A 23,978-nucleotide genomic window follows, 5' to 3' on the forward strand; every position below is an offset into this window, starting at 1 on the left:
TTGAGTGTCAGTAATAGCTTAGTAACACAGAGTGACCTTCTACACATTAGCTGGAGAGAAAAAAATCAGGAAAAATGAGTCCGATAAAATCACTATAAATTGTTGTGATTTGGAGCTTTAATCTTGAAATCCAAGTTGAATTTGAGTTTGTGGGTGTCTCTGGTAACTCTTTCATCATGGATGTTGGCTTATGTTATGGACATACGTTCTTTATTATTCTATTAATACTATTGCTACAAGTCTCCCATGGGGTTTGGCTAGAATAATAAACTTGCAAACTGAACCTCCCATCCATTCATCTGTCAGATGGGGGGAATGAGTGGGAGGCATCTACTAGGTTTCACAAATAACTCCCAACTCCCTAGGCCAGCAGCCAAGCTCCCAAAGCAAGCAGGTAAGCATATGTGGGATGGCTCTGCAGCAAGTACCAGTTAGTTTCAGGGTTATACTGACTACCAAGATGACCTTACACATATGGTATTTGGCAGTGACTGCTAAATTTACACAACACTGCTGAGTGATGCATGGAGAAACAAAAGGATACTTTTGATGCTGATTGGTTTACATCTGTTTCTTTTATTGTCACCCAGAGGAACCCAGACCCACTATAACTCATATATCATTTTGGCTTCGGTTATTTAACTTAACATGCTATTATTATCATCTGCCTAATACACATAATGCATGTATTTTCCTTTTATCTGATGATCAATACCCATTATTTCATGTTATTCTGAATAAAAATAATCTCATAAAAAATGTAAAATCTACATCAGGGCAATAACCAGGGCAACCAAACTGCCATAAAATAGCATGCAGGCTTTGACTTCTACAGAATGTTTTATCAGAGGAGGGGATGTGGGATAGAGTTGGTTGCTGTCAAAGCCACAAGGATGTATATTTTCTCACAATCTCAAGAAAGAATGTGGCAGGATATACCAGACATTCAAACAAGACTCCCACTATGTGCTATGCAGGTTTAAAGTTGCACTTAGGGCAGCTGAGATGGAAAAAATGTATAAAGGTTAGCATTTTCCCTTCCCAATTTTTGAAAATATAAATCAAGCTGTTACCTAGATCTGTCTCGCTCCTTAGGTGAAACACACAGGTTCCTTCGTAGACAGAAAACAAGGAATCAAGAGAAAGTAGGTAGCTTTTATATTAACAAAGCTAGATGTTAATTTTAGGTGGCATGCAAGGTAAAAAAGCAAAAAGAAGTCAAATTGGGTAGTTTTACTTAGTACTTGGAGTGTTCTGTCAGAGAATGAAGTCCCATCTTTGGGTAGTAGAAGTCCAGTTTGCAACCAGCTGTTGAATGGCTGAATTTGGTATTATCCAAGTCATTTAAAAAATGCTAGGTGCTTTTATTAATAATATAGCTAAATGGGATCTCCAGATTCAGAGACAGCATATCTTTGAAAGTCAGTTTGGGAGGGAGGGAAGGAAGCAACAGATGGGGAAGTATTTTGCCTTCATTCTCTGCTGGTGGGTTTCCCAGATACATCTGGCTGAACATTATGGGGAACAGGATGCTGTACTAGGGGCTCTTCTGCTAATTCTAGTGTTGTTTTTTTTTTGGGGGGGGGAATCCAACCTCTGGTATGTAGGCTTTGAACAGAACAGCAGTCATTTCAAGAGTAAGAACATACAAGGGGGTCCCCACTTAAGCAGAGGTACTGTTGCAGCCGCCACACACATTACTGGGATGCACATGAGAGAGGATTCCCTGATTCTGCCCCCATCCCCTTTTGGAGCTGAAAATGGTGCACTTGTCAGCAGAAGTGCTTGTGCTGATCACGCGCAAGTGGGGAGGTGCCAGTACAGGCTTTATTAAATAGAAGACATAAAATGTAAGACCCTCACCTGGTTTAGCTGGCCAGTCAAAGCCATTCTCAGGGTGTGGCCGCTGTTGTATGCTGACAGCTTCTAGGAGCCACAGGTGAGAGCTGGGTGCAGGGTGGGAACCAAAGGTGGACAAAAGGAGCACGATGTGTCACCCACCAGAGGTACAACCCCTCCTCAGTCCTAAATACACCTACTAGAGAGTAAGTCTGATTAAACATGTACAGAGTCAATCTACAATTCAAAATAAAATTATAAGAGTAATTACTTAAGCCAACCTTGTTATGCAGTTACATTCACTTAAATGCATTCTATTGCTATTAGTAAGCAATTTTCAAGTTCAAAAATATTCAAACTGTGTTGCTGACAGCCACAATGAAAATTAGATTAAATAAAAGACAGCAGGTGTGGGTAGTTGAATTAAAGCTGTGTGGTTTTCACTAAGGCTGAAAACATTGTGCTGTTGAATCAATTAAAGTTGTTAACACAGATCTGACCTTTGTGCTTTAATCAGGCTCTAATCAAAACTGTTTTCTGCAAAAGAAGCAGCTCAGAGCACACTAAATAGAAACACAAAACCTTTCTTCATTCAGATATTGGGAAGTCCACCTTCTGCCCTGAACATGTTCATTTATTCCTTTGATTATCCAGCACAACTAGTGGAAGTGTTCTCGGAATATTTTAAGCTTGTGTTCTCCTTGGTCATGAAAGTTGCCGCTAGCAGCCTTGAAGCAAGAATGTGGGGTGGGGCAGATATATTAGTAACTTTAATGAGGCTGTTATTAACAACCATAGATATTTCTATTTAGATTTATTTCTATTTAGTATTTAGTGTTATATAGGTATATAATATAAAATGATACAAAATGAAATAAAAACAGAGGTTTTTAACTTTATATAGTATATCATGCTGCAGATTGACAAGACACTCAAATCCTATTGAAACCTTTCATTTGAATACTCATTTACTATACAGCGGAAAGGAGCAGCCAAGCATACTAGGACTCAATTTCTTGACTTTAAGAAAGCCGACTTCATAAAACTTAGGGAAGTGCTGGGTGAGATCCCATGGACAGTAATACTAAAAGGAAAGGGAGTTCATGATGGCTGGGAGTTTGTTAAGAGGGAGATAGTAAAAGCACAACTTCAGGCAATACCAATGAGACGGAAACATGGAAGGTGCCTAAAGAAGCCAGGGTGGCTATCTAAAGAACTTTTAACTGAGTTAAGATTAAAAAAGGATGCGTACAAAAAATGGAAAAGGGGGGAAACCACCAAAGAGGAATTCAAACAAATAGCCAGCACGTGTAGACACAAAGTCAGAAAAGCTAAAGCACAGAATGAACTCAGTCTTGCTAGAGAGGTTGAAAGCAACAAAAAAGGCTTTTATGGGTATGTTCGTAGCAAAAGGAAGACCAAAGAAACAGTGGGGTCACTCAGAGGAGAAGATGGTGAAATGCAAACAGGGGACACAGAAAGGGCTGAACTCCTCAATGCCTTCTTTGCCTCAGTCTTCTCCGATAAAGAAAACAATGCCCGACCTGAAGAATTTGGAGCAAATGATTCAGCAGAGGAAACACAGCCCAGAATAACTAAGGAGATAGTACAAGAATACTTGGCTAGTTTAGATGTATTCAAGTCTCCAGGGCCAGATGAACTGCATCCAAGAGTATTAAAAGAACTGGCAGATGTGATCTCAGAACCACTGGCAGTCATCTTTGAGAATTCCTGGAGAACAGGCGAAGTCCCGGCAGACTGGAGGAGGGCAAATGTTGTCCCTATTTTCAAAAAGGGGAAAAGAGAGGACCCAAATAATTACCGCCCAGTCAGTCTGACATCAATACCAGGGAAGATTCTGGAGCAGATCATTAAGCAAACAGTCTGTGAGCACCTAGAAAGGAATGCTGTGATCACCAACAGTCAGCATGGATTTCTGATAAATAAGTCATGTCAGACTAACCTGAGCTTGTTTTTTGACAGAATTACAAGCCTGGTAGATGAAGGGAACGCAGTGGATGTAGCCTACCTTGATTTCAGCAAGGCATTTGACAAGGTGCCCCATGATATTCTTGTAAAGAAGCTGGTAAAATGCGGTCTTGACTATGCTACCACTCAGTGGATTTGTAACTGGCTGACTGACCGAACCCAAAGGGTGCTCATCAATGGTTCCTCTTCATCCTGGGGAAGAGTGACTAGTGGGGTGCCACAGGGTTCTGTCTTGGGCCCGGTCTTATTCAACATCTTTATCAACGACTTGGATGATGGACTCAAGGGCATCCTGATCAAATTTGCAGATGACACCAAACTGGGAGGGGTGGCTAACACCCCAGAGGACAGGATCACACTTCAAAATGACCTTGGCAGATTAGAGAACTGGGCCAAAACAAACAAGATGAATTTTAACAGGGAGAAATGTAAAGTATTGCACTTGGGCAAAAAAAAAATAAAAAAAATGAGAGGCACAAATACAAGATGGGTGACACCTGGCTTGAGAGCAGTACATGTGAAAAGGATCTAGGAGTCTTGGTTGACCACAAACTTGACATGAGCCAACAGTGTGACGCGGCAGCTAAAAAAGCCAATGCAATTCTGGGCTGCATCAATAGGAGTATAGCATCTAGATCAAGGGAAGTAATAGTGCCACTGTATTCTGCTCTGGTCAGACCTCACCTGGAGTACCATGTCCAGTTCTGGGCACCACAGTTCAAGAAGGACACTGACAAACTGGAACGTGTCCAGAGGAGGGCAACCAAAATGGTCAAAGGCCTGGAAACGATGCCTTATGAGGAACGGCTAAGGGAGCTGGGCATGTTTAGCCTGGAGAAGAGGAGGTTAAGGGGTGATATGATAGCCATGTTCAAATATATAAAAGGATGTCACATAGAGGAGGGAGAAAGGTTGTTTTCTGCTGCTCCAGAGAAGCGGACACGGAGCAATGGATCCAAACTACAAGAAAGAAGATTCCACCTAAACATTAGGAAGAACTTCCTGACAGTAAGAGCTGTTTGACAGTGGAATTTGCTGCCAAGGAGTGTGGTGGAGTCTCCTTCTTTGGAGGTCTTTAAGCAGAGGCTTGACAACCCATATGTCAGGAGTGCTCTGATGGTGTTTCCTGCTTGGCAGGGGGTTGGACTCGATGGCCCTTGTGGTCTCTTCCAACTCTATGATTCTATGATTCATTTTTCTCTGGGAATGCACGGGCTGCACATGATCAAACAACTCTTATAAAGGGTTTAGGAAGAAATCCAAATTCCTAGACTAGATAGCAATATTCCTTCTAGTTTTCACTACTATGTTCCTTACTGGGCCAGAACGTGGTATCCAGGCTAGGAGATATCAGCACAAAGCCACATGTTAACATTTTCACTCAAAAACAGAAGCCATGAGTACTATAAACACATACATTAATTCTTTGGAATGAAAGAAAATACATTCACAACTTGAAGATGGCAGGAATATTTATTTCAAAACAAGAACCAGCATGCAGGAAACAAAACCTCATGTCTCCAATTATAATGGCTACCTAGAAACATAACTGACCCTCCCCAAAGTGATGGCTGCGCAAGTGACCTTACAAAATGCTTAGATGCAAAAGTGGCTGTCATGTCTTGCTGGCTCACCACCTGCCACATCACATTTTCCTGTTAGTTCTTCACTGCCACAGAACTTAACATTTGAACATAATGATTCCTGAATTACAGTTCTGACCTGTTGCTCTTACATGAACACTAACAACTTCCTATTCGTAATCCATCATGTGGAGTGGAAAAAAGAAAAACATTCTCGTTAATCAAGAAAACCAACACGGCATTAGTGCCACTACCTTTGGCAGTTGAAACAGAAACGAAGCATGTCAGTGGGAGACAGTACACTCTACAACACCAGAGACATGCCGTTCCAGGAATGGTTATTTCTTGAAAAAGAGATGCCATCAACAACTAAAGAAAAATCAATAAACAGTCCATGAAACCTGCTTAAACTTATTTGGTCCAACCAGCTGTTCCAGGGCTTCTCGAGAACGATCTGCAAAACAAGGAAACAAGGATGATAAAATACATTGGACAATTCAATTTTCTCTAGGGTAAGAAAATGCTAGGTAGGAAGGGTAATGCAAACAAATGATTTAGGGGGAAGAAGGAATGAGTTTCAGAGATCTTTCTACAAGAAATGGGCCTCCAGATCAGTATATTGATGCTGCTATTTGCTGCATAAATGCTTTGCAGGCTCTTGTAATAAGTTTATTCTTCTCTTCTGGTTAAGCAGGTTAAGACATGTTTGTTTCAACATGTTTTCAGTTGTTTATATTCCAGTTTTTTCTGCAGACATTCATTCATTGTTTTAACCTATTTTACCCTTCACTGAATGGTCCCATACTGAGTTACAAAAACCTCACAATAAAACAGCACACTGCATTAAAAACATAAAATAAAATGACCAAACTAACAAAACAGCAGCACAGAACAGCAATGCAGCAGAAGGAGGGCAGGTTATTCCACAAACAGAGAGCCAACACAGATAAGCAACTCTCACACACCACTGCCTATCAGACTGCATAGGGCAGCAGAACTGCCAAGGGGGCCTCCCCTGCTGATCTTAACACTAGAGCAGGTCAATGTGGTTGTTTTGCTATTATTTCTGGGTTTTACTTAGGTTGCTTTGAAACTGTTGTTCTTATTCTCATCTGTTTTAAACCACCTTTTTGGGGTGGAAAACACCCAATTTTGATTGAACAAAATGTACTAGCATCAAGGCAAAATAATTTTAGCAACATTGTATCCAGTACCCTTTTTCTTCCCCAGGGAGTGCTCAAGGATACGCAGTACTGGGACCTCTTTTTGTTGTTAAAAAGTGTGGCGCTTACTGTAACAACTTCCTGGGAAAAAAGCACTGTTTGTATCTGATGCAGTTGAATTAAACAATTGCTCTGATAAACAAGCATATCTGGACAGAAGCCACACAGGCAATCTGTCAAAACCTAAGTTATACAAGAATGTATTTGGCTCACATCCAAGCATACGAAGAGCAACTGTTTAAAATTGCATTTGCTGTGAACGTAATTTTAACTAAGTTGTGAAGGTGGACTGATTAAGTCAGGACAGTGTTAAGCTTTTTTTTAGAACAGGAGAGATAAGCATATTGTTTCAAGATACGGAGCAGGGAGTAGTGGTGTACCATTCTGTCTCTGAAGGCTGTTAGAAAAATAGAAACATGCCTCTTATTCCCATTTTAACAAGTTTAATTGTGTTGCATTGTGGTAAGGAAACATTTACCTATGTCTTTATTATTTACTGCTCTATTATTGCTTGTCTACCAACATCTGCTTTTGACTATGATATCAGCCCTCCTACTGACCTAAGGTTAAATGAAATTGCCATGCCTAGCATTCATTTCACCATTGCCTTGGTGATTATCTGTTGCATTCTTTCAGTGTACAAGGACATGTCCTGATTAAAACAGTTAGTTTTTATCTACTAGGAGGGGACAGTGAATACAGAATATGGAGTTCTAACTGCTCAAAATGGATTCAAACTAGAAGGAAAGGGGAGATTTATCCTTCAGCTTGCAATGAAAAACATATTTGAAATATAAAAGCTAAAAGAGCAGCAAGAATATATCAAACCAGCAAACCAATGCACAATTACATGTACTGCAATATTTTAAAACCATTTAAAAGAGCAAAGTTAATTTAAAATCCAGTCCACTCACAATACCAACCAACATAAAAAACATCTTTAAACTCATTTAAAAGAAAATATGGGGCCACTGCTGAAAATATCCTGTCTCTCGTGCCCACCAGTGAGATGGATCCTGCTGGTGGGTCTGTGAGCAGTCCCTTTGAGACTGATCTTAAGGCTCAGACAGGTTGACAAAATCTATTGTTGAACTTAGCTAGTAAGCTGCACTTTAATCACCTGTTATCAGTGGGCATCCATGGAACAGAAAAATGTATATCCTTGGACAACAAGTGAGAACAGCTTCCACAGCTATGTCAGTCAGATTCACACACCGTTCCATATGGATCTCCTATTTGGGACAATGAATACTAGCATCAGTAACTGTTACAGACAATAATGCAGGGGTCCCCAACCTGCAGCCCATGGGCCGGAAGCGGCCCAAGGAGGCCATTTAACCAGCCCGTGAGCCACCTCCAAACCAAGCTGCCCACTCGGCGAGTCCCCACGTGCTGCATTAAACCAGCACAGCATGGTAAATTGGGAAAACCGAAGCAGGGAAGGAAGGAAGTCCGGGCGCAAAATTGCGCAGGGTAAATAAGAAGATACAAAATGTTGAATGTAAAAGTTTATGTTTTATTTATTATTACTTTTGTTTTTGAAAATCAATAAAAAGCATTAAAAAAAACACCAGGGCAGCATGGCGCAGGGACTCTCTTCCACGGTTCCGGAAATCGCTTCTGTGCATGCCCAGATGCCGGAAATCGCGTCTGCGCATGTCCGTGGTGCCGGAAATCACTTCTGCGCATGCCCAGATGCTGAAAATCGCTTCTGCGCAGGTGCAATTTTTGGCATCTGGGCATATGCAGATCTCCCAGGATCTCCGCAGGAGTGATCCAGCCCATGCCTGGTAAACCTTGCTGACCCCTGCAATAATGGAAAAAACCCATATGAGAGTAAGAGCCACCCTGCCGGATCAGACCAAAGTCCCATCTTGTCCAGAAGCATTCTGTTTCTACAGTGGCCAGTCAGATGTCTATTGGAAACCCACTAGCAGGGCATCTAGTCATCTTTGACTAATAGCCACTGATTTAATCCCTTAATTCTATTAAGAAATTTAAATATACTATTTACTAATGATAATGATTTGTACTAAACATGTTGAAAAGTTACCTTTAAATTCTTTGAACACATTCCACTAACAAGTGCTATTACACCGTCATCAGTAACCTGGATGGGACAAAATCAGAATTTTTGTTGGTACACTGAATAAAACTATAGTAACTGTCCACTTCAATAAACCAAAACATTAAAGCAATCCTGTAAAAAAACAACAACAACCATAGCAACTTCAGTCTGGTTTTCTTCAATTTGCATGTCTTATAAACTTGAATTTTACACAAATGGAAGCCAAATTAATATATTCTCTTTAAATGACAGAAAAATTATATATATATGCAATAATGCCACTTTTCAGGGCTTTCTCTGACTTAGTACAAACATCACACTAAGCCAAAGCATGGCTTAGCAACAGAAACAGAGGAAGCTTCCTTATACCAGCTCAGACCATTGGTCCATCCAGCTCAGTATTCTCTCTCCTGACTGGCTCTCCTACAACTGTAGGAGATCTCCATGGATCTCCAGGGTTTCAGGCAGTGAAGCAGGACCTGGAGGAATTTTACCCTTATGCTTTTCATATAATCAGTTATCAAATATATTCACATATATTCACATATAACCAGAGATTTTTACAATGATTTAGATTAACAGCAAATTGCTTAAATCTGCAAACTTTAAATGAACTTTGTCCTAGTGCCTTCTTGTTCTCTCTACAAGAGGTGAAGCGATAAATCAGATTTGGTGGTACATCTCCCCCCCCCCCCTTGTCCAGACAAAGTCTATGCAGTGAAATAGGAAGGTGCTAACCGCAAATGTCCTTTATGAACAGATGGTCGCCTGGGAGTAACAGTTAAAGTTCCTCCTTGCCTTAAATTTCTATTCTTGCAATAAATCTAGGAGAATGGTCAAGTCTGCCTCAAGACTGCATGTTCAAACTAAAAAAACAGAAGTTGGGAGAAGAACTCTTTGTACAGTCAGGAGCAAGGCTTGAATGCGCTCATTAGCTTATTTTGCTTTTGTTCGCAATTATATTTGATTATGTCATGATCTGTGATGTATGTACTCAGGTATAAAGCCCCAGGCCGACAGAGCTTGGGGCCCGGTCTTTGGAAAGGATTCCACTGGGTCAATTATTGCTCAGCAGTAAACCTCACCTTCTTTTTCTCCAATTGCTGCATCTGTCAATTCTTGGACTCTATTTGAGTTGGTCACTGGTACCTTTATTAAAAACCGTTGCAACAAAAGTCTCTCTCAGGCCTACCTGGAGAGGCCAGGGGTTGCACCTGGGACCTTCTGCATGCAAAGCAGATGAAAAATTTCCTATCTCCATTTATCTCTCTGTTAGGACACTCTTTTGTTTGTTAAAACTCAGTATTTTATATTAGCAGTGCTGCTTAGCAATCCATGTATGAACTCTCACCAATCTAAGGAAAAAACCAGATTGTTTCACGTACATCCTGTATTCTAATGTGAAAGAATTAAAAGTTGAGAATACATGAAAGGAGATTGGCCAGGCGGAAAAGTATCACTGAATTTATGTTAATGTAGAGAATGAATATATTAATCATGGGTGATTAAGAATAGATGTTTGTAGACATGTAAAGAATTAATTAATTCGATATTAATTAAAGTAGACCTTGAAGGATGACAATGTATGATAACATATTATTATAATGAGAAGGCTGGAGTGGGCTAGTAAAAAGAGTACTGTATAAGGGTTTCTATTTGATTTAGAATGATGACCATAGGCTGTAATTCCTATGGGGAAGTTGTTGTAATCATTTGATTGGCTACTCAGAAATCATTTGTGTAATCTGAAAGTGTATAAGAAACATGGCTTTGCTGTTAGCTTCTGTTATCTCTGTGCAGCTGCGTGGAGTCACAGGACTCTGTTTACATTCCAGAGACCTTGCAGTCTCACGGGAAAGGGAGACGGGTTGTGACGTTAGTGGTTTCCTGTTTCCTTTGTTTCTTTGTTCAGTTGCTCTCTGCTTGCATAGAGAGAGGATGTCTTTTCTGTTCTGCGTAGTTTAGAAATAAAACTCTTTACAATGTAGCCAAACCTCTTGTCTCTTCCCTGTGCTGGGAACCCTGCTGGATAGAATGTGCTTGAGGCCTTATCAAAGGCTCAGGTCATAAAACACGTCGGAGGCAATTTCAAAGGCTCGGCTCGGAGGAAGATGAGGCCTTATCAGCTTGGCCGAGCGGAGTTCCGACATTTTTATGGGGTTCTTGGAAGCCTCCTCATTTTTTAGGCTGTGCCTATGTGCATTTGTATTTCAGTCTTTCTATCTTTTCACTTAAAGCCTGCATCCATTTCTTCTGAGTTTCTGGAAGGGAAACTCCAGTCTAGGAACCCCTTTTAAATTTAGCCAAAAGCTGTGATACTCTGTATGAAGGTTTGCTATGTTTATAACTGCTTTTAACATTTCTGCCATTAGACACCCATTTATTACATTTCAAAGATTCAAGAATAGCAGACAGTTCCAAGCAAAAGGGAGCTTCCTTGGAAAAGTCACATCCCTGATCTGTAATTAGCTGGAAAAATAACTTTTGCACCAAATTCTGGGGAATATATATGTCTCATTCATATATGTATGTATGTATGTTGAAGAGCAGCAAGAGTCAAAAAAGAAGAAGCAAACAAGCAAAGAGAGGAACAGGAAGAGTGGTTCTGATCAGAAAATGGAGAGGATCAATATGGAAGAGACCTCCAAGCATGGCGTGAAGGACACCAGCTATTTAATTGGTTTTCTGCACTAATGTTATGTGATGAATTGCTCCCTCTGATTATGCTTTATATTAATGCACTTGCATCACTGATTGCACCTATATTTAATTACGTTTCTGGATTTTAATTATGCCATGCCTTTGCCGCATTGATTACTCCCTCCAATGGATCGTTCCCCGCATCTGAATAAATGAATTGCTCCTCCTCTTGATAGAATTAGTTACCGTATTTTTCGCTCTATAACACGCACCTGACCATAACACGCACGTAGTTTTTAGAGGAGGAAAACAAGAAAAAAATATTCTAAATGAAACAGTAGATGTATGATTTTTGTGGTTCATGCTGTGGCCACAGACATGTGATCTGATGGTGAGTTTGGGGTGACCCAGTGCAAAAATCCTGAGGATCCATGTGGATCCGTGCTTTGTAACCACGTTTTAAGTGGGGAGGGAAGGAAAAGCTCTCAAGGGATAAGGAGCACGAGTGGGGTGGGTGGAGAAGCAGCTTTTCTGCGAGCTGAGCAGGGAGGGAAAGAGCACTGTTGCTTTAAAGGTATACTTAAGGTATTTGCCCTGTGCCTGGGGGTTTTTCCATTTAACAGTTTGCAGCCTTTTTCTTCTGCTCCTTGTTTTGAGGCAGAATAGATTTGAGCAAGTGAGGAGGACTTGGATTGCAGGGGATTTGCCATTAGCTGTGTAAAAGCTCTCCTCCTGCAGCCTTCTACTTTGTTTGTACAGGTGGCTACTGGTATCAGGTTCAGTTTGAGTGATAAGCAGCCACCAGCAGCAATAGAATGGAGCACAAAAAGCAGTAGGGGCACTAGGACCCAGACAATGCTCAAATCTATCCTGCCTCAAAACAGCTGAGAAGCGGGGGGATAGCCTTTTCTTTTACTTCCTGGTTTTCACTGCGCTCGTGGCTCAGAGCTCCAGGTTGGTTTTGGGTTTTTTTTTGCAGCTGGTTGCTTAAACTTTATCCTTCCTGATCCAAGCCCTCCTGTCCCTCTGCAGCCTCATTGCTCCATTTAGAGAGCGCTGGGACCTTTGCTAGCTGAGGCTGCAGCAGCTGTTACCGGCTACTTTAAAAGCGCCTGCTGGCTTTTAACTGCCTGCCTTCTCCCGGCTTGCTATGGCTCCCGTCTGTCCCTCCTCGCGTGTAAGCGGCTGCTGCCCGCTTTGCTGGCATGGCTCTCCTTCCCTCCTTCCTCCTCAGCTCCTCCCCCTCCTCCTGGCTGTAAAGCAAGCAAAGCTAGAGCCGTGCAAAGCCCTGCAAGCGGCTCCGCTTTGCTTGACTGACGGCAGCCATGGCTCCGGTCGAGTGCATTCGCTCCGTAACACGCACAGGCATTTTCCCTTACTTTCTAGGAGCAAAAAACTGCGTGTTATGGAGCGAAAATTACGGTAACTGAGCCTCAAACCTGCAGATTGTATATTGTGTGATTGCTTCCAATATATCAACTTATAAATCTTGGGTGCTTTCTTTTCATTCACAGAATCACATATTGTTAAATATTAACCTTGCTTAGTGCAGCCACACAGCAACTGGTTTATTGGTCAATTCTCACTAGCTTTGGCAGGGTTACCCCTAGTCTGACTTATCTGCAGTTCCTCTTCTAGTTTCCTCTTTCACCTTATCTTTTCCATTTCCTTTCCTTTCACTTCCTTTTTTATTTTAATTTTGTACCTATACATTATTCTTATTATTCTTATTCTTATTATTACATTACTATTCAGTAGCACTACTCAACCCCATTATCTTCTGTTAACTCTGCATTAGCTGTGCATGCAGCAGCCCTTAACCTCTGGCAGCCTCAACAGTAGTGTTTCTGCTACAAATAATCACAACAAGCCCAAACTCTTCCTACGTGATACTGCAGAATCTTGTGTCTTACCAGCCCTCCAAAACAGGCAGAAACCTGGTCTTGCCAGGCATCCCTGTCCCCATACTAGCAGACAGACCATGCGCCTACCAACTGTTGCGTGGTTGGATGCCCAGCCAGGAGCCTGGAAGGAGGCGCTGCCTGCCCTAAGAAGGCCATAGGTAAGGACCTCTTGGGCATTCGTCCTCCAAAAACCAGGGAGCAGACCAGAACAACCATGGACGACCAGGTTCCAGGAACATCTAGGCACCAGGTAAACCCATCATCCTCTGGCTCTTCTCCACAGTCGTCAATAGTTGGCTCTCACTGTCTTCCCTTCTTCTCCTTCAATGGTTCATATTTCATATTACATTTTCCTGCATAATTTTACTATAACTATTCAAATCAGTTTTCCACTTTTATATCAATCAAATATTATTTACTCTGCTGAATTTATTTTAATACTGCACTCTGATAATGTAAGCTACAAGTGTAAAATGGGTGGGAAGGGAAGGGAAATGGGAAACACTAGATTTACAAGCCAAATGACTATTTTCGCAACAAAATTCACTGCAATTTATAGATAAGAGTCCACATTTCCTGTGGTAGGTTCAAAACACTCATTTAATCTAATGCAACCACACTAAGCAAAATTAAGGTACCGTATTTTTTGCTCTATAAGACATACTTTTTCCCTCCTAAAAAGTAAGGGGAAATGTGTGTGCGTCTTATGGAGCGAACGCAGGCTGCGCAGCTATCACAGAAGCCAAAACAGCAAGAGGGATTGCTGCTTTCACTGCACACCGATCCCTCTTGCTGTTCTGGCTTCTGAGATTCAGAATATTTTTTTTCTTGTTTTCCTCCTCCAAAAACTAGGTGCATCTTGTGGTCTGGTGCATCTTACAGAGTGAAAAATACGGTAACTGTGAAAGCAAAAGAGGCCAAATGCACTTTTATCAAGACAGTATCTCAAAATACTAATAGCAATTTAGTGAAGTAAGAGTCAGTTCTCAAGAGTATCATTTTAATCATGCCATTTTGCAAGATATCTATGCCAACAAGATATATATTTGCCAACAATCTTACTTGGGTAGATGAAAAATCCACACTATGTAAAGATTGGCAGTTCTGTCCAAGAGCTTGCAGAGATGTATCTGTAATGCTGGAACATCCACCTATGTTAACTATTTGCAAAAGTGGGCAGTGGAGGGCAAGGGCAAGGACTCCACTATCTGTAATGTTGCTACATCTTTTAAAAGAGACTTCACGTAAATAAGGGCATGACAAGGCCAGTGCTGCAACCCCTGTTGGATAAACAAAGCACATCATTCTCACATTCATCTCCAGAAGGTCGAATAGAAGAGCATATTAGAAGAAATTATTACTTTAAGAGCAACATATCAAAACACTTTGGGCATTAATATTACAAATTACAGTCAAACCTGAGGGATACTAACCTCAAATCTCAATTCTGCTTATAACTTTAGAATGCTGGCCACTTTGGGCATCATATTAGTATATTCATTGTGCTCTACTAATAATAGTTGCAATTCAGTATACAGTGGTACCTTGGTTTATGAACTTAATCCATTCCTGAAGTCCGTTCTTAAACCAAATCCATTCTTAAACCGAGGTGCGCTTTCCCTAATGAGGCCGCCCGCTGCCAGTGCCCTTCCACCGTTCGGCTTCCGTTTGTAGACCGAGGTAAAGTTGCAAACCGGAACACTATTTCCGGTTTTGCGGAGTTGGTAAACCAAATAGTTTGTTAACAGGGTTGTTCGTAAACCGAGGTATCACTGTAGAGTTAAGTGTCCTTAGGACCATTGATGTGAATGGGCATAAGTGTTAGCTTGTTCTCATCTAATCCTTCCTTTTCTATTTGTATAACTGGTACCTAAAATGACATTCATTTGCTTTATTTACATTCATATCCCACCTTTCTCCTGTAGTAGCGCTCAAAGTGATACACAAAGGATTCTGAGATGGTCTCCCAGACTTGGACTTCAGCAAGGTTGATGTATCATGTGCCTTTAGGCCAGGGTGGGGAACTTGTAGCCTTTCAGATGTTTATTAGACTCCAACTCCCAACAGCCCCTGTTATCCTAGACAATTGTTGGGGATGATGGGGTTTGCAGTCCAAAAATATCTGGAGAGCCAGATGTTTCTCACCTTTGCTTTACAGCACACCCTGCAACCTTGTAATGAAGGGAAGTCCTCTTTCTGCACATAACTGTTAGTTCTCCTTCTGCACAAAACTGCTGCATTATGGGGAAGCCTTGCTTCTTTTCTCTTGCATTCTGGGAAGTCTTGCTTGTAGGCTTTTCTCTGCTTTTGCACACACTGTACGAACCTGCTCTTCATGCCTAGCTGACCACATCTACAGAACTTGATTGTTATATTGTTTCATGTTATGATCAATCATTAGTAACAGACATCCTAAGCTCATGGAAAACAACATGACCTGCTCTTCATGCCTAGCTGACCACATCTACAGAACGTGATTCTTATATTGTTTCATGTTATGATCAATCATTAGTAATTGTTTGTGCCATATTAATCTCTAGTTACAATTTAATTAGGAGGCTTCATGCCTGTCTAGTTCTAGCTCCGATTCTCAGCCTTTAATGTATCAGTGATAAATGATCATATGTAAATCCCACCTCTCACATGTAATCCCCGCCTTGTACTTATGTTAACCAATCACAAGTTTCTTTGTGTATGTATCAACCAATCAGCCACAGGCCCACCTGTGGCAATGCTTGCAATATTCAATAAAAGAGGCTCCCAGGGCCCGCCCTGACAGACGCCTCATGTTGCACCTGCCTCTCTCGTCTCCCGTGATTTTTCATTCCTACATTGTAAGATACCTTGAAGGCAATCTAATCCAACCCCTTGCTCAGTGCAGGATCCACAATGGAGGATGCAACTGCAACACCCCTGGGAAATGGACATTCAGCTTCTGCTTAAATACCTCCAGCAAAAGAAAGCCCTTCAGCTCCGGAAGGCAGCTTGTTGCATAGCTCTGACTTCTTTTGAACCTTCCTTTCTAACTGCCTAATGTTCTAGCCCAAAACCATCTACTTGTGGGCTTCACATAAGCACCTGGCTGGCCCCTGTGAGAACAAGATGCTAGGCAAGATGCGCCCTTGGCCTGAAGCAGCAAGACTCTTCTTATGTTAAGTCTCTCGCTTCTTTAGTTAAAAGCTCCTCACAAAGCAGGGTTGCTATTTGCTGCGATGACGTGGTTAGCTGGAGCCGGTAAGAGCAGATGGTGCTCTGGGCTTGATGGATCAATGCTCTGACTTAGCATAAGGCAGCTTTCTGAGTCATGAAAAAGCTCAAAACTACAAAGAAAGAGAATGTGTAGCCTTCAGAGCAGCATTTTGGAAGGAAATCCAATCCTCTGGGCATTTATTTACTAAAAATGATAATGAGAATCCTATTTGGGGAAGAAGAAGAAAGCCTGAATGAAGCTTAATTTCTTCACTGTCCTTTGAAATAAATATCACATAGAAAACAAACCTTCCGAAGTGACTGTTAGTCTGTTGCCTTTCCAAATGTTCAAGTTAATTTTCTTAAGTTGTTTGCAGTTACAAAGCTGTTGCAAGGCATTATCTGAAACATCACAGTCCCGAAGGTCGAGTGCCTCTACTGCAGGGTGCAAAACCTAAAATGAAAATATTTCTGTCAAGCTCTACGTGGCGCGGCCCAGGAATGGGGAACCTTAGGCCTGAGGGCCAAATGTAATCTTCCATTCCTCTTTATCTGGCCTGTCAGGGGCTGGTGGTGGTTGCTCGCGAGTAACCAGGCAGGACTCTGACCTGTCTTTTACAGGTTTTATTGGTGTAAACTATATACAGTGCAGAAACACAAAGTTCATGTCCGTCCTAGTCGCTTGCAGGTTCCAGGAGTGGCCCCTTCCGGTTTCTCCCCAACATAAGAACTTAGACACCCCAAATCTCTGCCTCCCCTCCTTACGTTTCACCCCTCTGCGTAAGCTGGGTGACAGAAATGGCGTGTCTGTCTCCTGGCCAGCTGGTAGCATCTTTGAGCCCTCCCCTCGCCTGGCTATCCCCTTCCCCCTCCGCTCCACTGGAGGTGTGGCTTTCCCCACCGCTGGAGAGGGGCTGCTCCTCAGAAGCCTCGGAGGCTCTCTGTATCCCCCTGCTTCCCTCCCCAGCCCCGATGGCAGTCCCCTGACATGGCCCTTGGGACTCTACCAATAAATAATAAATTCATTTAATATTCATTAAGATTTTAATGAGCTTTTCTGTCCTTACTCACAAAAGACCCTGAAGTACTATCTGCAAAATGCATGTTTGTTACCACAGCTTTAACTTTTGCTCTATCACCTCAAATTTATTTAAAACAATAGCAGATATGCCTTGTCAGCAACAGATCAGTATTACATCTAATTTATTCCCTCCTGGAAGATCTAGCAGGTATCCCAAGCTTGTCAAGGGGTCAGCAAATAGAATTCTTCTATGGATAATAAAATTACTGTGCCCTCTTTCCTTAGGCAAGCGGTTGATCATTTTGCCAGTTTATTTAAGCTTATGGATTTTAATAGCTTTGCCATTAGAAACTGGCCTGTATATGGAAGATGAGTCATGTTTGGATCAGAACTTTAAACTCAGTCAAAGGTTTCAGCCATGGTTCCCATTTGAGGCTAATGTAACAATTTAGAAGAGGAGTATACTACACTGATGGCAAATGTTGCTAGATGCAACTCTACTTCATGATAGATTGTCCCTATCAAATCCAGATTCCTTCATATACTGTATCTGAACATTCTTCAAGGTAATATGAGATAAACAAATTCAGCACCAAAGAGAAGAGGAACTAGCCTAAATGGCAGAATGGTGCAGGTGTGGGTAAATGCAAATGAGAAAATGCAAGTTTTTTGTTTTGTTTTTTAAAGAAAAAATGCAAGTTTTGTTGAAAGAGAAATAATAATTAACTCTTCTGATGCTTAAGTTTGTTACTTGTTCCTAGCTCCTTATCTGTGTAGGAATTTGAAATATAGCTCAATCAGAAAACTAAAAAACAAAACAAAACTTGACATGTCACTGAACTCCAAAGTAAATTTTAGAATGCCCCATATTATCCCAATGACCTGAAGAATGTCCCTTTCAAGATGCACACTACTTTTCTGCAATCAAATTATTTGTGTTTGTTCAATACTCATGAGAACATGGTGACCTCAAATGATAACAGCAAATGAAGAACTAGGGGTGTACGATCAATAAGCTTTTGGACATCACAAATCACAGACCCAAACATCCAGGACAGCATCCTCTGGGAACTGACATTAAATCACATCAACTCCACCACTTTATTGGGGCACAATACACTGTCATCTTGTTAAAATATGCAGAAATGAATAATGAACTGGGGCACTACACTCCAAAATAATGCCCCACCACAAATCACACAGCCAGGAAATATGGCATTGAATTGCATCCAGCCCAACACTTTCCTGGAGGTCATCTCATAAAGGACACTTTCACTAATGAACTACATGGCTGAGTCTGGATGAGAACCCTGGTTTCCCAGGTCCTAGAACAACGCTCTATCAAATACACAGCCTTGGCTTTGACTATGGAAAAGACAGCAGGAATAAATGCAAATATAAATATGTATTGTTTATAAGTCCCAATGATGACAACGTGGAGAGTTGTGCTCAAAGTGCCACCTTACCGTATTAATATTTGAATCACTTATCCACCCTTGGACACTCAATGATTTGATCAGTTTATCTTTGATGTTGGGAGGCAAAGGCTTAATATCTTCCGCATATCTGGATATGTTCCTCGTTAAGCAATGAAGGCTTCTGGAGGGGAGGAGGGGAAAGAACAAAAAGTAGTCATAAGATGACACACTTTCTTGGCAACTTGGGAAACAATTATGTAAGCACGATTTCTTAGACTGCAACAACAGGGACTTCTCTTGGGGGGCGGGGCTATCCAGCACCTAGTACAAAATTAGGCAATGAGAAAGAAAAAAAAAAGATGTACACCAGAGGCAGGGGACCTATGTCCTTCCAGGTATTGTTGTATTCCCATCACTCCTGTCTATTGACTGTGATGGTTGGGGCTGGAGAGAATCCAACATGTTGAAGTCCACCTGACATACACAAACAAGTGGAAAAGTTATTCAAAAAGTTTACTCATATCAAAAAACATTTAACCCAACTTTAAATGAGTTCTAATCACAAATATATGTATATTCAGTTCTGAATGGCTTGGAGCAAGCGTGCAGAACCTTTGTTGCTGAACTACAGCTCCCATCAGCTACAGGAAGCATGGCCCATGGCCAGGGCTGATGGTAGTTGAAGTTAAGCAACATCTGGAAGATCAAAGGTTCTAAGGTTCCCCACATTAAGCTTAATTATTATTGAGACATTTAGTTTTAAACTGCACTTTGGGAACTTTGAGGTTCCTCAGATGCTCATCAAGGGCTTCTGAGTGAAAATGATCATTGGCTGAAAGGCAGTTTGCTCAATGTGACTGAATTGCCCTACAACGTGTAGCCAGAGTTAGAGAAAGGATTAAGGATAATGAACTTTGCTCTGATCAACAATAAGGGTGAAGGTGACATGGAATAAGGGTGAGGGTGACATTGCTGATTCACATACTGCTTTAGTCACAAGAACAAAGTCGTGCAAAAATGTTGTAACACTGCAGACTGCCAATAAGCAAAATTATTGCTATGTAAAATAAATCTTAGGGCAAACAACTATTTATGCAACATGTTAAAATACTGCTTTGAACTCTTGGTAATATTCCACTGTATTTGAAGAAGTGAATCTCTGTACTGTGCATGACATTTACTGTATAACTACTATGCACTTTGTATCATATTCAGAGGACACTCTGGTAAACGTATGCTAAGACCTCTTTCAGCCACTTGGAATGAAGAGGAGCATTAGGCATGAAACAAAAGTTGTCCTGTAGTTCGATTTCCACATCAGTATTAGGTGTGCTATAGAGTCCCAGTGCCCTGGATAAACGAATGGGTACCCTTCAGCATGCCCCCAGAATCCTCTGCTCTGTGCCCAGGTTCTGCTGGAAGTCACTCTCAGTAATGCTATATAGGCACTTGAAAAGTGTTTGGAAATCTCTATATACTGTAAATAAAATAAGTATGTTGTAGGATTTGATTATTTGATTATTGTACTTCGTATTTTTTATAAATTTTGTGTTTTTAACATTGTGGAACCCGTCCTGGAAAAAACATTTGAAGAGCACATAAGCAAACAAACAATGAAAATGAATTCAGGGGCTACTCAGTGTGTCAAGGATTCCTGAGATCAGACAAATTTATAGAAATGTCTCCCAATAGCTAGTAGCTATTTAGAAATTGTGATGGCTATTTCCAATTTGCTCTGCCTGTGAGTTTCTTAGAGGCATCTCTCTGTCCACTGTTGTCTGCAGAGCTGGATCACTATTCAGATCCATTACAGAATATTTTTATGTAAGCAACTGTAAATTTAATTGTTCAGAATACAAGTAACATGGGAGGTCAAAACTGCTTCCAGCACAATTTTTATCACGTACAGTGGTACCTCGGGTTACAGATGCTTCAGGTTACAGACTCCGCTAACCCAGAAATAGTACCTCGGGTTAAGAACTTTGCTTCAGGATGAGAACAGAAATCATGCGGTGGCAGTGCAGTGGCAGCGGGAGGCCCCATTAGCTAAAGTGGTGCTTCAGGTTAAGAACAGTTTCAGTTTAAGAACCTATGCCCAATTTATTCCCCATACAGACTTCTTAAGCTTCTGTTAAACTGCTTGTGCTGTCAACAGACACATGAGGCTGGTGTGGGAAATACGTTGCTTTTTCATTGTTTCCCTAGGATAAAGATGCTTTTATTAATGCTTCTTATTATAAGAATGCTTTTATTAGTGGCTCCTATTAAGACACACCTACCACAATATATAGCTTGGCCATTTTTTGAATAGGATGTTTCTAAGCAACTCTTTGCCTTTCCATTACTTCTCAATTTTTAATGATGCTATATTTTTGCTTTTTCATAAAAGTCTAAAGGTCTAAAGAGCAGCTGCCTGCTAAGATAATAGTGAGCATAGAATTTGATAGTTTATAGCTGATAGGGTAACCACAAGGGATTCCACCGAATAAGGAATGCAGATTTAGCAAAAGTCATGCAGCTCACTGTTAAGAACCTAGACTCAAGAGCAGCTCGCACCTGTAGCTAGCATATTTGGTGGTCAACTTGGGGTTTGTCCTCTTAGCCTTATCAGATAACAAACTAGCTTACGCCTGCATATGGAACGAAGAGTGGTTAACACATCAAAATAGGGCAATTTGAGATAAGAATAAAGGGGTTGCTTGCATCAAAATATAAAATGTAAAGATGCTTTGACAATATTTGTGCAATGATTAACATGGGGAAGTGGGATGGTAAAATGTTAAGGCGGACGCGATATGTTGTAAACTTTGCATGCTCCTCCATGGTGGGCATGTAAAGTAGGGACTTTTTGGCGGTTAGGGGGGCAGATTATATAAACTGTGTTTTTCCTCATTAGGGTGTGCCTGCATTGGTCACCCATCCTTGTTCAACCATGCTTTTCCTTCAATAAAATTCTACTACTTCACAAATTTTTGTCCAGATCTTATTATTTAAAGGATTTTGAGACCTAAGTCTTAGGAACCAGGTTTTTTTGGTGTTGTTGTTTTTTTTGTATCTCTAACAGCTGGAAAACCAACAGGTGAAGTTTTTCCAGGTATGAGATAAATGCAGGGTCACCCGAGAAAGTCTTGCAGCTCAATGATATTATTATTATATTACAGTATTATTAAAAGCACAGCTATAATGGTCCCAGGGTGAAGTTGGTCACACTTCTCAATAGAAGAACAGCCAGGTTTGTTTATTTATTATATTTTTCTATCCCACCTTTCCTTCCTACATGGCTCTCCCTTCCTCCTCATGGAATTTGTATCGGGCTGCTCCCTAGCTCAAGGGCTCTAACCACTACTCAAGGCAAGGTGGAATTTCAGCAGGCTTGCTTGTCGACCAAGCCGCACCTGCTGAAACGGCCTCTTCCGCGCAGCTATTTAAAACTGCTCTCTGCACACGCTCAGGGGCACGCTTCTCCTCGTTGATTTGTTGGCACATCCCAGGGGCAGAATCCGGACAAAGGGCAGCAAAGAGGTTAGCGAAGAGGCGGGGAGGACATAATAAGGGTAACGTTGGAGATGGAGGTGAAATAAGGTGGTTTTCCTGGTGCCGGGAGAGGTTCATGGTGGGTGGGGGGGACGCACGAGTGAAGACCCCGCTCGCCCCGCCGGCCACTCACAAGTCGAGGAGGGACCTAACGGCCCCGCCGCTTTCGCTGAGGTAACTCATCGCTAGGCCCCGGCAGCTCGCTCTCGCTCTTCCTCTCAGGCCGGGGGATGGGCGGCGTCAGGGACCGTCCTTCAATTCCTCGCAATTCACAGACGCAGCGCCCTCTATGCGCCTCTATGCGCCTCAGCCCTTTGCCCTGCGACGGAACTCGAATGAGAGAAAGGGCAGTTCGGAATTGGCAGAGCGACCCTAAGTAGAGAGCGGAGCACTTTGGGAAATGTAGTCTTCGGCGTGCGGTACTGAAGCCTTCGAAGGTGGTTTGGCGTCAAAGGGGAAGGGGTCGTCGTAGGTTCTAAACGGGGGTTTAGCTCAGTCTCCCGCCCTCAAGCCCCGCGGAGCTGAAGCAACGTCAAAATAAGCCAAAATAATCCTATAGTATCTACTTCTTCTTCATCCTCATCTCATTTCGTTTCACTTTTCATTTTATTCGTATGCTGTCCGTTGCATAGTTAAAACCATGCGCAAGGCGGCTTACAACAGGGAAACAATTTGCGTGCAATTAGAGAATTGTAGAGTTGGAATGGAGCCCAAGGACCATGTAGTTTTGAGGCATCTGATCAAAATCTGTATTATGAGGCATCTGATCAAGATCTGTATTTTAAAATGAGCTTAACTATATATATATATATATTTGCAGATGCTTGTGTGTTTTTATGCCAGGCAAAAGACCAGCTGGCTAAAAGACTTTGGCAGATGTTTATCCTCCTGGACAAAGGCCCCCCTGATTTATTTATAGCAGGAGCCAAAATTCTCAAAGTTGTAAAAAGGGAATTACAGCCTGGGAGCAAAGGTTACTAGGTTACTGACCCTACAGAATACAATCAAGCTGAAAAAGCACTAATTAAGAGTTGGTAAATAGAAGGATTCATTGTTTAACAAAATATAATACCATGTGTCTCCCATTAGAGACTTGAGCCACATTTTCCTAAGGTTAAAGGGCAAAGAGCAAATAGAAACAGCAGCTGGCTAGGGAAAGAGGGGTTGTAAACCGAAAGTGTTTTTATTAAGTTCCTTTTCTTTTAAAAATCTATATATGTTATGTATGAAATGTAAGATATATGGCTACTTGTTTGCCTTTTATAGATAGAAGGAAATATAGCTCTTTGTCTCCCATAAAAGGTAATAGGAAATGGGTGTATCTTTTATGATTGGTTCTAGCAAACAGCCAATAGGAATTTCAACCAGGCTGATTGGACAGAGGCAGCCAAAGGAGGAGCAAGGGGGCTGGGCTGAGGGAATATAAGTGCTGGCCAACAGGGCTGGAGTGGGCAGAGCTTTGGTAACCATATACCACTGTGTCTCTCATTTATTTGACAAATAAATTATTATTTTAATTTCTCTATTGCTGCGTTGAATATTTCATTCCAGCTAAGCGTTAACCACAAGC

At 41.5% G+C, this 23,978-nt stretch overlaps 1 protein-coding gene across 1 annotated transcript; it reads right to left on the reverse strand.

The window, feature by feature from the left end:
• Positions 1 to 5,282: 5,282 nt before the first annotated feature.
• Positions 5,283 to 22,982, reverse strand: AMN1 (antagonist of mitotic exit network 1 homolog). Its single transcript, XM_083462090.1, has 7 exons — positions 22,542 to 22,982; positions 18,923 to 19,055; positions 16,745 to 16,889; positions 14,309 to 14,526; positions 8,688 to 8,744; positions 7,755 to 7,866; positions 5,283 to 5,865 (listed from the first exon to the last, which is right to left on the reverse strand). Exons 1-7 carry the CDS (start codon positions 22,589 to 22,591, stop codon positions 5,792 to 5,794), a joined length of 789 nt encoding a protein of 262 aa, XP_083318216.1. The 5' UTR covers positions 22,592 to 22,982; the 3' UTR covers positions 5,283 to 5,791.
• Positions 22,983 to 23,978: the final 996 nt, after the last annotated feature.

The sequence above is a fragment of the Podarcis liolepis genome (assembly GCF_965112155.1).
Source record: "Podarcis liolepis genome assembly, chromosome: 10".
Lineage (NCBI taxonomy): Eukaryota > Metazoa > Chordata > Lepidosauria > Squamata > Lacertidae > Podarcis > Podarcis liolepis.

Excerpts from the sequence above, each read along its gene's own strand:
- AMN1 (XM_083462090.1), bottom strand. The coding sequence starts at position 22,591 with ATGAGTTACCTCAGCGAAAGCGGCGGGGCCGTTAGGTCCCTCCTCGAC. Across the intron at positions 19,056-22,541 it reads GTTAGGTCCCTCCTCGACTT|AAGCCTTCATTGCTTAACGA; the intron begins GTGAGTGGCCGG and ends CCTCCCCTCCAG. Across the intron at positions 5,866-7,754 it reads TGGATGCCCACTGATAACAG|ATCGTTCTCGAGAAGCCCTG; the intron begins GTGATTAAAGTG and ends CTTGTTTTGCAG.